Raw genomic sequence first — 13,930 nt, forward strand, 5'->3', positions numbered from 1 at the left:
CTCCACAGGATGTGGAACTACTAAATCTGAAATCACCCTTATGCAACAGTGCTCGTTATGACCAATGCATGAAATGATGGAGGGACAAGGTCGCATCACCTCATCTATACTTTTCTATCCAGACAGTACTATTAATGCCACATGATTAAAGAGAATTCTTGAAGAGATTATATCAGTTATTCTCTCCTTGCCTTCTTGACTCGAATTCTCACTTTTCTGTCCCTTGCAGTCCAAAGAATGGAGCCAATTGCATAGTCGCGCAGTAATCTCAGGCAAATGGCTTTCGTATGAGAAATAAACGAAGTTGCCGGTTTGGATTCAGGTTCAAGATTCGGGTTCAAAATTCGTCCAATTTTGTTTTGGGTAGGGTTTGGATTCATTTTGGGTTCATCCAAACAAAAACATTTGTTTTTAAATGTGTGTGTGTGCGTATGCAACAGCAAATAAGTCCATACATCCCTCTGCTAATAGTAAACCAACATATCAAAATTCACCACCAAATCTATGTTTTGGTTCAATAGGATATAAATTGCATCATTTAGCCATACATACAACATGATACACTTGCTTGATCACATGCATGGGACATATTTCCCTATCAAGGGGACACTATAAGAAAGAAAGGAATCATCAAAGATAAGTGTAGTTATCTGAATTTTTATTTTTTATTGGTTAGAGGATTTCTAACCAGACTAGATCAAAAGTTGAGATTCTAACTTTAAGCCCCGGATTCAAAGATATCATTGCTTTTTAAAAGAAATTCCTCTATATTCATCAATTTAGATTTCACCTATTGTCAATTAAGATTTCCTCTATATGCAAGTTTTCATTTTCATTCAAAAATGCATAAATGACATTTAAACCATCTTTGTTGGCCTTTTGAGCGGTCACTCTTATGGTTGGAAGGATCAAATATACCAAATTAGGCCCAAAAAAAGCACATTAAAAAAATAAAAAACAATTGTTTTGAGACCAAATTTGGGCAGCAAATTCTTCAAAATTCGCTCCAAATTCTGCCCGGGTTCCTCTAACAGAATTTGCAGCAAATCTGTGGCTCTGTAGCTGAATTTAGGTTGCACAGAATTGAACCAGACTTTGAGGTTTGGTGGAGATAATCTGGTAACTTAGGAAATAAATGAAGCAAGGATGAGAAGGCTCTTCTTCTTCTAGGTTGGTGATATACTAGAGGCTATCCAGAAGTTTTGGGTCTCAACTGATCGAAGGAACAGAAAAGCATCAGGTTAGCACTGATTTTTTCCAACATTTGTTACCAACATTCTTCTTGTCACAGGAGACAAGGAGCTCACAAAAGAGTTAGGGAAGTTTTATATCTGGGACAAACTCAAAGTTGAGTTGAATGAAGCAATTTTTAAGTCAACTCCTGTCAAACTTTCCTTGATCCCATTCACAGGCTTGGAGCTTAGGGGTAGTTCTTCCATCAGACTGATCTATAGCACAGAGTCCAGTTTGTTGGCTCTCCTCAAGTTGATGACCTTTCCAGGTTCCTTACGAGTGTAACAGAAGCATACAATCCTTCCATGGACGTTATGGCCCTTTGCACTCCAGAATAAACCTATCCTCAGCAGGACGACCAATTCAGCATGGCGAATGCTACAAAAGCCACAAAGTTCCATCAGTGGAATGCTGATCTCAAATGATTGGAAGACAGTTCTTGAAGTTCTGAATCCAGTAGTGCCTGATAGTTTCACCTGTTAAGATACTGGCCAATTTAGAATGTCTATTGGTTGAAGGAATAACTTCCAATTTTGTAAAGCTGGTCTTCCTTGAAAACAGTCATGGCGGGAATTTTTATGTAATTTCTCAAAATTACTAGAGTGGGAGAGTGCCCTCAGCCCTCACTTGATTAATCAAAAAGAAAACAGAATCAAAGACAGAATGTTTTACTTACACCAATTTAAAGTTTGGAGAGAGAGCCTTTCATTTGCCATCCAACGGGTTCCAACAGTTTATAAGTGACTACATTATACAAGTATATATTTTCATTGAAATGGGTTGTTACATTGTGTTACAAAATCAATCAGAAGATAATAAATTTTTGTGGGAGTAAAAGGTTACAGCATTTCAATTGTAAAATTAAGTGTCAAAGAGGGCTTTATTTCCTTGGGTTTGGACCATCCATTTCACATACTACACATAGCTTGCATGGAGAGAGTGATTACAGAGGTTAAAAAATTTACAATAGCTCAGGTAAGATTTGTCTACCAGTTGAATCACACTTGTATGTCAATGTAGAAAGGCTATAACTAAGACCGGTTCAAACTTTGAATAATTTCAAGCTTTCAACATCTTGCTTGTGCAGTTTGAATCAAATTCTGTATCTATACTCTTAGCTCACAAAATCATATCTATTATCCCTGATTAGTCTCAGTAGAACAAGATCCAACATTGCCGCAACCATGATTCTACAGAAATGACTATGGCATTAGTTTCAGATTACCTTCTCAGTTGAAAAGTAATGATATGAAGAAAAATGAACACTGATGTCTACAACAATCATTCAAGATATGATAGGGGACCCCTCAGTATCAAAAACAACAAAAAATTCTCAACAACTTCAAGTGATAAAAGTTTACCATTGGTTAATAACCTCCCATTATGTGTGCTTTTGCATTGAGAAAGATTAGATTCTATTGAGAGCATGTCAAAGGATCTTCTGCAACATCCAATAGTATTAATAATTCTTTTGTACTGACAACATAAGAGATGCTAGAGACCGAAAATGAGAAGAAATGTCATTGGAGTTGAAGGAATGTATGCTGGAAAAAGCATCATGATAAAATGCCACTGCCAAAGCTCTATAAAATTTCAACTTTAGTAATGGCTGTTAGTGTTAGTTAATTCTAACAAACACTTCTAACCATCAGTTCATATGCGCTGATTTCAATCACCGTTAACACTTTATGGAGAACTGTCGCTCACTGTTGGAGAACAACTGATCAATTTCAGTTTCTATGGTGAATTATATTGTATAAATATATGCAGCTTGTAATCAATGATTAATAGAATTCATTCTTAATTAGCTCTGTTTTTTTTTCTGTTTCTGTAATTCGTATCCTTTTCTTTCAAAAAGATTCTTCATTTATTTTTCAGATTGATTCTAAAATCTTACATGGTATCAGAGCATAGAGAGCTGGATTAAGAAGTATTATTTTTGTTGCAGGTATTGCAGATCAGAGCGCTCTCTTTTTTCGGATGAATTGTGTTCATTAGACTAGGGGTTGTTGATGTGTTTCTATTTGTAAAATCTTACATGGTATCAGAGCATAGGGAGCTGGATTAAGAAGTATTATTTTTGTTGCAGGTATCGCAGATCAGAGCGCTCTCTTTTTTCGGATGAATTGTGTTCATTAGACTAGGGGTTGTTGATGTGTTTCTATTTGTAATCACGAACTGAGATAAAGTTCCATTTTGGAGGAGATTAATGATGTCTAGTATATATTTTCATCCATCTATTGTCAAGCTAACCTCAGAAATTTATCTGTCTTGGAAAAAAGGGATAAAGAATCATTGTATTGAACAAGATCTAATGCCCTGTCTCCTTGGACACATTTCTGAGCCAAGCAAGTATGAACGGAAAATTGCATGGTTTAATAGTAATGATATTGTCTATGGACTAATATGTCTTACTATTTCTAAGGATATATTATTTAGAGCACACAAAGTGCCCTTTCATTGCTTGGACCATCATCTGGCAGTTGTATGGAGACGTTGATTCTTCATCTGAAAGTGATGATTCCTTGGATAACCAGACTTCTATGGGTCATACTAAGATTTCAGTTGCCTCATCTTGTGTGAACACATCCTTTGTGGATGATCAGTTTACTGATAACCCTAGTGCTCCTGTTGTTTCTTTAGAGATTAGAGTTGCTTCATTGAAAGCCTCCAATGTTTCTTTTCAGCAAGATCATTTGTGTCTTCCGGATTCAGTTCATTGGGATAGATTTCTATCAAACATATCAGTTTTGTTTGTAGAATCCCCCATTTCGGATCTAGATGACAGTATTGATTTCATACATCTTCTCTTTGATGAAGGTGATTCTTCTTCAGTCGCTGTGAGGGAACCTTCTATCCCTCTTCTCCCTTCTCTACATGATTATTCTTCACAGATTGATATGTGTTTGGATACATTTGCACAACATTTTGAGGAGATCTATTTTCCTTCTGAGGAGATAAATATATCTTTTGATTATGTTATCCATCAGTTTCTAATAGATTCAAGCTATTTCAAGATCTACACAGAGACCATGGAGCAGTTTTCAAAGGCATCATACATTTTGAGATTTCTTCCTACATATTCCTTTTAGGACTGGGAGACTTGATTCATACATCTTCAGCTTTGTTTCTTCCTAAAGGGAAGAATATTGTTCAAAGATCATGGACCACCTTCTGCACTCAGTTTCGAGTATCTACCATTGACTGCACATTGTGGAGGGATCTATCTTCTCTTCCATTTCACTTTTTGGGAGATCTTCTCAAGGTGCAAGATATTGTATGTAATCTCCCCTTTTTGGGACATTAGAAATATTAAAGTCTTATTATATATAATGTTAAAATTGACTAGGAGAGCATAGATTCAAATTATAAAAGGTCAATTTAATGTTATTAAGTGGGCAAAAGGTCAAGGAGGAATAAGACGAAAAGCCAAAGGGAAGTTGAAGAGTCACAAGGGAATAGGAAGAAAGCCAGAGGGGAGTCGAAGAGTCTTAGTTTGTGTATTAAAAAGGGAAAGATGCTCATTCCTAGGCATTATTGATTTATTATTTCAGATTTTAGTTCTCTCTTGCGAGAGTATTTGGAAAGCTTCAGCTTTCAGCTAGTATGAGGACGTAACCCCTCGTGCTAGTAGACAGTGGACGCAAACCCATTGTCCGAGGAGACATCCATTCAGGTGTTTCATATGCACTTACAGGTTATTATTCTAGTATTTCAATATGATTGTTAATCTGTATTTAAGATTGGGTTTTCTAGTGTCGGTTATTGTATTGTTGTTGTATAATGCAATAACGTGTTTATGGAGTTGTACAAGAGTTTTCTAGTTTTATATTACTGGTTTGTGACGTACTCTCATATGTTCAAATCCTGAATAGTATCTTGGAAAGACGGTTATTTTCTTGTGGAGAATCTATTGGTTTTATTGATGTATCGTATTATATTTGTCTATGTTGAGTTTGAATATTATATTTAAGAAGTTGGTTAAATATCTATTGGGATCTCTACTGGTTTCGATTGTGTCAGAATACATCTACAATGTTTTAGTTCTAAATATATTGTTGAAAGGGAAATTTAGTAAATATCCAGTTAGGGATATTTCAGTGGGATCAAAACCGGCTTTTCTACCAGCCTCTGAGGTTTTACAAAATATAAAGGGGGAAATTGCTTTAATCTGAGATTTTTAGAAGGGCTTTATTAGAATTTTCCTCAATCCTTTCTCTTGTCAAATGGTGAGATTTCTGGAATAATAGAAGTACTGGGTGCTAATAGAGCATTCCCTTATGTTGCAACTAACAAGGCTAACTGATGATATCATACAAAAGAAAACACATGTTCATTTCCAATGGTACATTTCAAGAATTTCAATATCGGGGTGCAAGGTTTGATGCTTTTATATCAATTGAAAGCAAAATCAAACTGTTAGTGACCAATTCTATTGTGTTCTATAGTTAACACTGTTGACACCTACTTTAATGAAGTCATCAAGGCACGAATGTGTGTGGCCTTATGTTTAAAGCTTGAAGAATGATATAAACATAAAGAGAATTACAGCATTTTCAAAATATTTGTTGTAGTCCTTTAGCCTGAAGACGATGATAAAGACTACGAGCACTTTGTAGATATAAAGAAAGAAGTTTCTTAGGAACTGAATCGGTAGTAGCTCTGGAATCGATTTGCCACTGACAAGGAGCCATCTGGAGTGTCATTATAATATGATCCCCTAAAGATTTTTTGGTAAGAGCACGTCTTAGGGCATGCAATTGTTTTGTGGTATAGAAATCATTGGCCCAATAATATTTTGGTGATTTTCAGAATTAATCAATCACCAGTAAAGTGTGATACTGTCAAAAACAATTCAATCCCATCGTGTGTGCAATTAGACTTGCAACAGTAGCTACAGAAGTTTTGTCGTTCAAGGTATAATGGAGGACAATTCAATTGCCAAACACAGACAAGTCACCAAGGTATTAAAGTCGTGAGTGATGTTATTGGACAATCACCAACCAGTATACGTTTTTAGCCAGCAGATAGCAGTCTCAGAAATTTGGTGACTACTTTAGCAATACTGGCACCTTCTACCTTTTTACTAAGAAGTTACTAGAGAGACAGGAATCGCTAGAAAACATCAAAGGAGTTGAATTGGGAGCCACGGGTTACCTAGGGAGTTGCGAATGGTGTTGGCATTCATACAGGACCAACGTCAATTTTGCTAGAGCATAGGCAAATCAACTACACCCAATCTGTAATAACTGAACTGCCCATATAACAGTTACTGGAGTTGGCAGTTGCAAAAGCTCATGCATTAAGATTTACCTTGAACACAATTCTATGACAAGGCACGTTAGCGGGAGAACGAGTTTGAACTAGGGAAGCCAAGCGACACTAGGGGAGTAAAGTAATGTGTAATTTTCTCCTTTATTAGTGTCTCTACGTGAAAGGATAAAAGGATCTTTAATGCACAACAATCGTTAAACTCTTGAGCTTGAGCAAATAAAACTGTTAGAGGACACGTCACGTTGGGAAGTTCATATTTTCACCAATCGACAGCAACCGTTACATCTTCAGATTCTCCATATGTTACGAGAGTTGTCATCGGCAAGCAAGAAGACCTAGAGGTTACCTGCCACAGATAGCAATAAGGTTTCGAAAACAAGAATCTAGGCAGGGTGAGATGCCAAGTGGGAGGCTACCCGGACAAAATTGATAGTGGTCATCTCTGCATGTATGTGGAAATCAAAGGGAATCGAATTTTGCCAAGAATGAAGATTGCGAATAGGATAGGAGTTTGGGATATTTGTCTTTTGCAGATATGAGACAAAAAAATTGCATCTAAAAAATTAAAGACAATATATAACACTTCAAAAATTAAAATTGAACGAACTATGCAGAGGCATTGCTGAATGTAGAAAAAGGAAAAAAATTGTCTATACTGTGGACAAAAAGTTTGTTAGTCATGGTGTTGGGAAGATTTTTCATTCAGAAACAGTTATTTTTCATTCTCGTAATAGGAGGCCAAGTTATATGGTGCCAGGTCATACTTTTACAATAGGGCCAATACTGGTATTAGGAAGTATTGATTGCATTGTTTGGGATGATAATTCGACTACGATTGTAGCTGACGGGTTGCTTTTGAAAAGAGGTGAGCCTTTGGGGAAAAACAATTGCTTACCAAATTTGGTGTCAAGAATGGAAGTTGAAGAAGATTACAAATTATTTTGACTTCAAGTCTGGGCCATCGCAGTTATTAGTATCGCTAAGTAAATGCAAGATCAGCAAAGAACTACTCAAAAATTATCTTTAGCAAATTGTATTCCAGATGGGGACAAAAACATGTGTTAAGTCACTATAATTTTGACATGGTTCCTAGTAAATCTTTGAAGGTAGTGTCAGCAAAGTTAGTTGTAGTCTCTCATTGATGGCTACAATCACATGGATAACATTATTTAGCAGAAATTGATCAAGTTTGTCATTTCTTAAGTCTATGATGTCATACAGGGAAGCTTTATTCTGTATAATCTGAGTCAAATCATATCTACCCAACTTTAGAAGACATTCAGCATTCAAAGGCCCATGAAGTAATTTTGGGGAGGTCAATAAGTGTTGGGATTTCATAGACGTCATTGTGACTCTAAGTGGAAGAATTCATATTACGAAGAACAGAACAAATTACAATGTGGAATTGAGTCTATTGGCATTTGCTTATTAACAAGTTCCTAATTATTCAAAATTGTTGCAAAAACAAATAACCTAATGCCAATCCACAAACTTAGAAGTTCGGGAAACATCGAGGCAATTCTAGGGTAGAATGTAGTTATTTGTCAGACTTCCAGTAACAAAATTACAACATTCAGCAATGGAAAAGATTTGGATAAAATCAAGAAGGGTACTAGGAAGCCACAAGAATAGTTAGCCCAAAATTTCGAATCCGATATAAGAGCAAAAATACTCGGCATTTATGGGGAGTATAGAGAACTTACTACCAGAATCCAAAATGACTTACTGTACAGCGATTACTTGGAGCCCCATCTAGAGCAGCAAAATAAGACGAATATGGCAAAAAGAAGGTACTTTGAATTGGTTAGGATATCCTTGAAAATGACTAGTGCAAAAGTTTGTACAAAAAAATTCCAGCAGGCCAAAATCATTTAATGGAAATCTTGAAAAAGAAGAACTATCAACCGCCTTTGATTTACAGCCTTCTCATAATCCAGTAGATGATGTTATGTAGGGTATAAGTTTCTATGTTGGTGAATGGGAGGTTAGAATTGACAGGCAGATTGATGAGATAAGTTGCACACAAGGTAATAGCAGATCAGGGTCCTTAAATGATGAGACCTTATATGCAAATGATAACATGGCAACACTTTGGCCTTTGCATACAAATCAAGAGAACAAGGGAAAGGATACCTATGATTTTGAGAAAAGTGATCAACCATTTATTCCCGATGCCCATGACATGGAATTGGAGGTACAAACTGAGACGACACTGCAAGACAATGAACCACATCAACACAACAATAATGAAAAGCATACCTTAAAGAACCAGCTAAAGGTTAGTAATGACGTGGTTGTGGCATCGTTGGTATGTTATGACAGCACTCACAAGATGGTGGAAGATCTCTACAGAAAAGTTCAAAAGAGGGGGGAAGCAAATTGGCTTGTTTCTGATTTGTAAGTGATCAAAACACCTCTTAAAACTATGAAATCACATTATTTGTATTTACTTTCCGACAGGGATAACATTCTTAAGGTTGCTGAAATACATGTTGATTAGCTGGATAAAGAAAGGATTGAGATTATGGAGCTCAATAGGGAGCTTAAGGATACTCATGAGGCATTAGATGATGCTTGGTTTTCCCTTCAAGAAGCAGTCAATCAGTTTAGGATCACAAATCACTCTCAGAAGCATGAGGATAAAGAGAGGCAGGAATTTTTCCTAGAGGTAATTAATGAACTTAATGGCATCTAGTAGACATATGATTTGGATAGTTGCCCCAAGCGACCAAGTTCCAAAACTTCAAATCACATTCAGCTTATAGACAACCCTCTGTTTGAGGTAGATGCTGTTTGGATTTTTGATAACCCACTTTTTAAGGTAGAGAAGAGAGTTCCTCTTGGATTCCAAGAAGAGGATGATCTTGACTTAAGAGATTTAGATCAAGCTACAGTTCTTAACAGCGAAACTTGGTCAAAGGACAGGAGTGGTGATTTGACTACAGTTGTGCATCATTGGATCAATCCACATAGGGTTCCTGATTTCACACCATATAGGAGTTGGTTGGATTATATACATCAGCCTTTGGATAGTTTTTGGTGTAGTATTGAGGAGAGTCATGTGTTGATCATAAGGAATGCTCTTTCCACTTCATTCTTATTCATAGTACATATGTACTCGAAGGTTCCCCAAATTGAAAATGACAGTATGGTATTTGTTGCGCCCAGGGTGTTACACTCAGTTCTTGAGTGGCTAGTTTATTACATCATCTATTTAGGTCAGGTTGTCACCATGTACTAGATTATGCATAGTTCTCTGATACATTTCTATCTTATCATATCAGCTGGTTATGACAACAGGGTTTGAGATCCAAGTGTTGATCATATGTATTTATGGCTTGTTGATGACCTTGTTGTAATTCTATTCAATTTGAGGTTGGACACAGTGATGATCAGTGTTGTACAATTTACAGGTGCAACATTATTTCATAGAGTTATATGGGATCCAGGGATCTAGTTGTCGGATGGATTGCAGAGTTACACCTTGCTTCACAAGATGGTCAAGTTTGTTTTCAAATTGGGCTACAGGGCTATATGCAGACTCATATGGGATCATGTTATTGGTTGCTTGAGGACAAGCAATTTTAAGGAGGGGAGATTTGTAATGTCCCCTTTTTGGGACATTAGAAATATTGAAGTCTTATTATATATAATGTTAAAATTGACTAGGAGAGCATAGATTCAAATTATAAAAGGTCAATTTAATGTTATTAAGTGGGCAAAAGCTCGAGGAGGAATAAGATGAAAAGCCAGAGGAAAGTTGAAGAATCACAAGGGAATAGGACGAAAGCCAGAGGGAAGTCGAAATCTTAGTTTGTGTATTAAAAACGGAAAGAGGTTCATTCCTAGGCATGCTTGATTTATTATTTCAGATTTCAGTTCTCTCTTGCAAGAGTATTTGGAAAGCTTCAACTTTCAGCTAGTATGAGGACATAACCCCTCGTGCCGACAAATAGTGGATGCAAACCTATTGTCCGCAAAGACATCCATTCAGGTGTTTCGTATGCGCTTACAAGTTCTTATTCTAGTATTCCAATCTAACTGTTAATCTGCATTTAAGATTGGATTTTCTAGTGCTGGTTATTGTATTGTTGTTGTATAATGCAATAACGTGTTTACAAAGTTGTACAAAAGTTTTCTGGTTTTATAGTACTGGTTTGTGACATACTTCCATATGTTCAAATCCTGAATAGTACCTTGGAAAGACGGTTATTTTCTTGTGGAGAATCTGCTGGTTTTATTGTTGTATCGTATTATATCTGTCTATGTTGAGTTTGAATATTATATTTAAGAAGAAGTTGGTTAAATATCTATTGGGATTTCTACTGGTTTCGATTGTGCCAGAATACATCTGCAATGTTTTAGTTCTAAATATATTGTTGAAAGGGAAATTTAGTAAATATCCAGTTCGGGATATTTCATTGTAGCATGGTAGCTTTATTGCTTTATTTAGCATCTACTTTGGGGGGGGTGTTTATTCCCACTGGGTTTTCCCTCTTTCCTCTTTACTCTTCGTTAAAATTAAGGGGGGTGTTAGTGTTAGTTAATTCTAACAAAGACTTCTAACCATCAGTTCATATGCACTAACTTTATGCGCTGATTTCAATCACCGTTAACACCTTCAATTTGATCCCCGATTTATGGAGAACTGTTGCTCACTGCGGGAGAACCACTGATCAATTTCAGTTTCTACGGTGACTTCATATTGTATAAATATATGCAGCTTGTAATCAATGATTAATAGAATTTATTCTTAATTAGCTCTGTTGTTTTTTCTGTTTCTGTAATTCGTATCTTTTTCTTTCAGAAAGATTCTTCATTTATTTTTCAGATTGATAGTAAAATCTTACAATGGCGACATAAGAGACACTCGAGATAGAAACGGGAAGATAGAATATTGGAAGTGAAGGTTGAGGTACTAGAATAAGCAGGATTATGACATGTCATTGCTAAAACTCCACAAGATTCCATGGCTCATGTAGTCTGATTTTCCTCATCTGTCCTGTTTGCTGCTCAGAAGTCACAATAACATTGTAGTTTTGAACAGTTCCCTGTGAATTATCTCACCTCGTGATATTATGATTGTTCCAGTTGATGACTAGGTTTTCATTATACTGAGATGTACCAGAACTCAGTTAGGTGAGCTCTTTGTTTACCTAGGAAATCTGATGCGAGGAGAGGTTAGACTTCTGTCTATTGCACAGAGACACAGGAGCTCTAACCACAACAAGATCTGATTTCGAATCATTTGCAACAAAACAAGGCTCTTTGAAAAGTTGATTTTAACCCAGCTATGATAAACAGAATGCATCATTAAAATTAGTAGTTTGAAAACTAATATTTTAAGCAAAATCAGAGCCCCAAATATATTTTCTATAAGAAAGAGGGGGAGGGGGAGCGAACTTTTTAATCTACCAAAACTAAATGAAGCACAACGAACACAACTATACTCCAGCCAATCAACTGTTTTGACGAGAACGAGATAGAGCCTACTCACAGAATGTCTAAAATTAAAGTTTCCGGGCACCTTCTGCAACCAGCTCTTCAGGTCCATCTTCCATACAAACCTACACCGAGCCTCTCACAACCTTCTTCAACCTTTCGCTCTCGCAGCCACGATAAAAAGACCACCTTGGAATTGTAAGAAAAAACGGCTATGTGTGCATCCCTCTTCTTATTACATATAAACTTCCAAAGCAACTCTCCAACGTCTCGTCCAGAGCACCTGAAATCAACAAATAAATCAGTAGGCCTCTCGACCGTGGCCATGGCATAAAAGTACACGTGATGACTTCGAACTGCAAGATAAAGAGAAGCACGCGAGAAACAGTTATTGCAGGGACAATTGATAGCATTCCAGATACACAGAAAAACCACGAAGCTGCTATTAATGAGTCAGGAAGCATATACTGAAAACAAAACAATTTCAATAAATTTGAAGCCAACATGAATTTAAAGATCATACGAAATGTAACGCCGCATGAATTTAAAGATGATATGAAATGTAACGGCGCAGTCACGTGGAATAGCCCGTGACTGGCTTTCACGGGCGAAAGTCAACAAACAAGTGCCTGATTTAAGCTCAAATTTGTTCCCAAACACGCCTGTGCCTTCGAATTTAAGACGAGCAAATCCAAGATCGTGGAGAAAGTGGCAGAAATTTAGCAAATTAAAGAAGGCCCGACAAAAGTAAAGCCCGCAGCAAGTGTAACGGAAAGAAAATCCAAAGAGCAACTACACATACCCGAAACGTACCGCCTAAATGTGTGGCAGATGTTGCGAAATTTTCTCCTAATCATAAAGATCATTTGCTGGAACGTGATGAAATATGCATTTCTCTCTGTCAAAAAACTTTTAACGTGTCTCTCCACAGATTCGATCTCACGACCAAACCCTCGCGAAGAATCTAGCGCACAGAGTAGCCTTCAGTTCAACTTCGAAGAAAAAGAAGTTCAATGCAGAAGGCACACCTTTTGTTGAGAAAAGAAGGAATGTGAAAACTGGCAACAAATAATAGTGTTTATGGCTATTTTAATTTGTTGTCTGAAACATAAAACAGGCGTTCTCGGTTTCTAAGCTTATGTTGGATTCTCCCAAGGGATAAAAATGGTTTGTCTAACCATCTGTCGGACAGTCGCAAATTTGACGACTGTGGCCGTATGACCCTATTTATACTCATATCTTAGCAACTTCGATATAAATAGCCGTCACTAGAAATAGCGAACCCACTAAAATTAGATGTCAAACAGTGTACACTGCCAACTTTAGGCCACGTGATCCAAGCATTCCCTGGCTTCAGAGAGTGGCCCAGCTATACTTAGCACAACTTTCAGCTTTAGTTAACGGTGAAATTGTAGAGTGGTCCAGTAATACTTCTACAACTTTACTAACTGGAAATGCACTTTACTAGAAATTTAATGTATTGTACGTCTCTGTCTAATCTTGTATTACAAACAAAATCAAGTCTTAATTTTGTTAATGCATTTCGCAAGTTAAAACTTTCTTTTGGCTTTGTTTTGTATTTTTCCTTTTTCAAAGTTCAATTTCCTTAACAATATTTTGTTTTTCCTTTCTTAGTTCTATATTTTATAGATTTGTATGTTGTGTAAATTTGAATCATTCATTCTTGTTTAGGTTTAAACTTTTTAATTTATAAAGGTAGGCATTTTATCATATTATAGTATTAAAAAATCACTATGATGATTAACTTCTTTACTATTCTCATATTTCATATTTTATTATTTTTTTTTGTTTTTTTTATTGATTATCTAAATATGTTTTGTATCATCAATATAAGATTTTTTTTTTTTTAATTATTTTTAAATCTATTTGATCTAATTATCTTATATTGTTAGTATTTTTCTAATTTAATTGTCTATTATTTTTCTTTAGTCAATTGCTTTCCTTTAATTTTTGTTAATCT

At 36.2% G+C, this 13,930-nt stretch overlaps 1 protein-coding gene across 2 annotated transcripts in view; it reads right to left on the reverse strand.

The window, feature by feature from the left end:
• The window catches only part of LOC149534365 (uncharacterized), an 88,147-nt gene extending 75,002 nt beyond the window's left edge, over window positions 1–13,145 (reverse strand). The window contains exons 1-2 of one of the 2 annotated variants that reach the window (XM_089806911.1): window positions 12,763–13,145; window positions 12,005–12,232 (exon numbers count right to left, since the gene is read on the reverse strand). In XM_089806911.1, coding sequence (XP_089663037.1) covers window positions 12,005–12,061 — 57 coding nt within the window. In that variant the 5' untranslated portion in view covers window positions 12,062–12,232; window positions 12,763–13,145. Of the gene's footprint in view, window positions 1–12,004; window positions 12,233–12,751 lie in introns of both variants that reach the window. The other variant, XM_089806910.1, reaches the window with a different exon arrangement.
• Between the last annotated feature and the right edge of the window lie 785 nt (window positions 13,146–13,930).

The sequence above is a fragment of the Cupressus sempervirens genome, chromosome 10 (assembly GCF_028749045.1).
Source record: "Cupressus sempervirens isolate cs-2001-9-10 chromosome 10, ASM2874904v1, whole genome shotgun sequence".
NCBI classification, from domain to species: domain Eukaryota; kingdom Viridiplantae; phylum Streptophyta; class Pinopsida; order Cupressales; family Cupressaceae; genus Cupressus; species Cupressus sempervirens.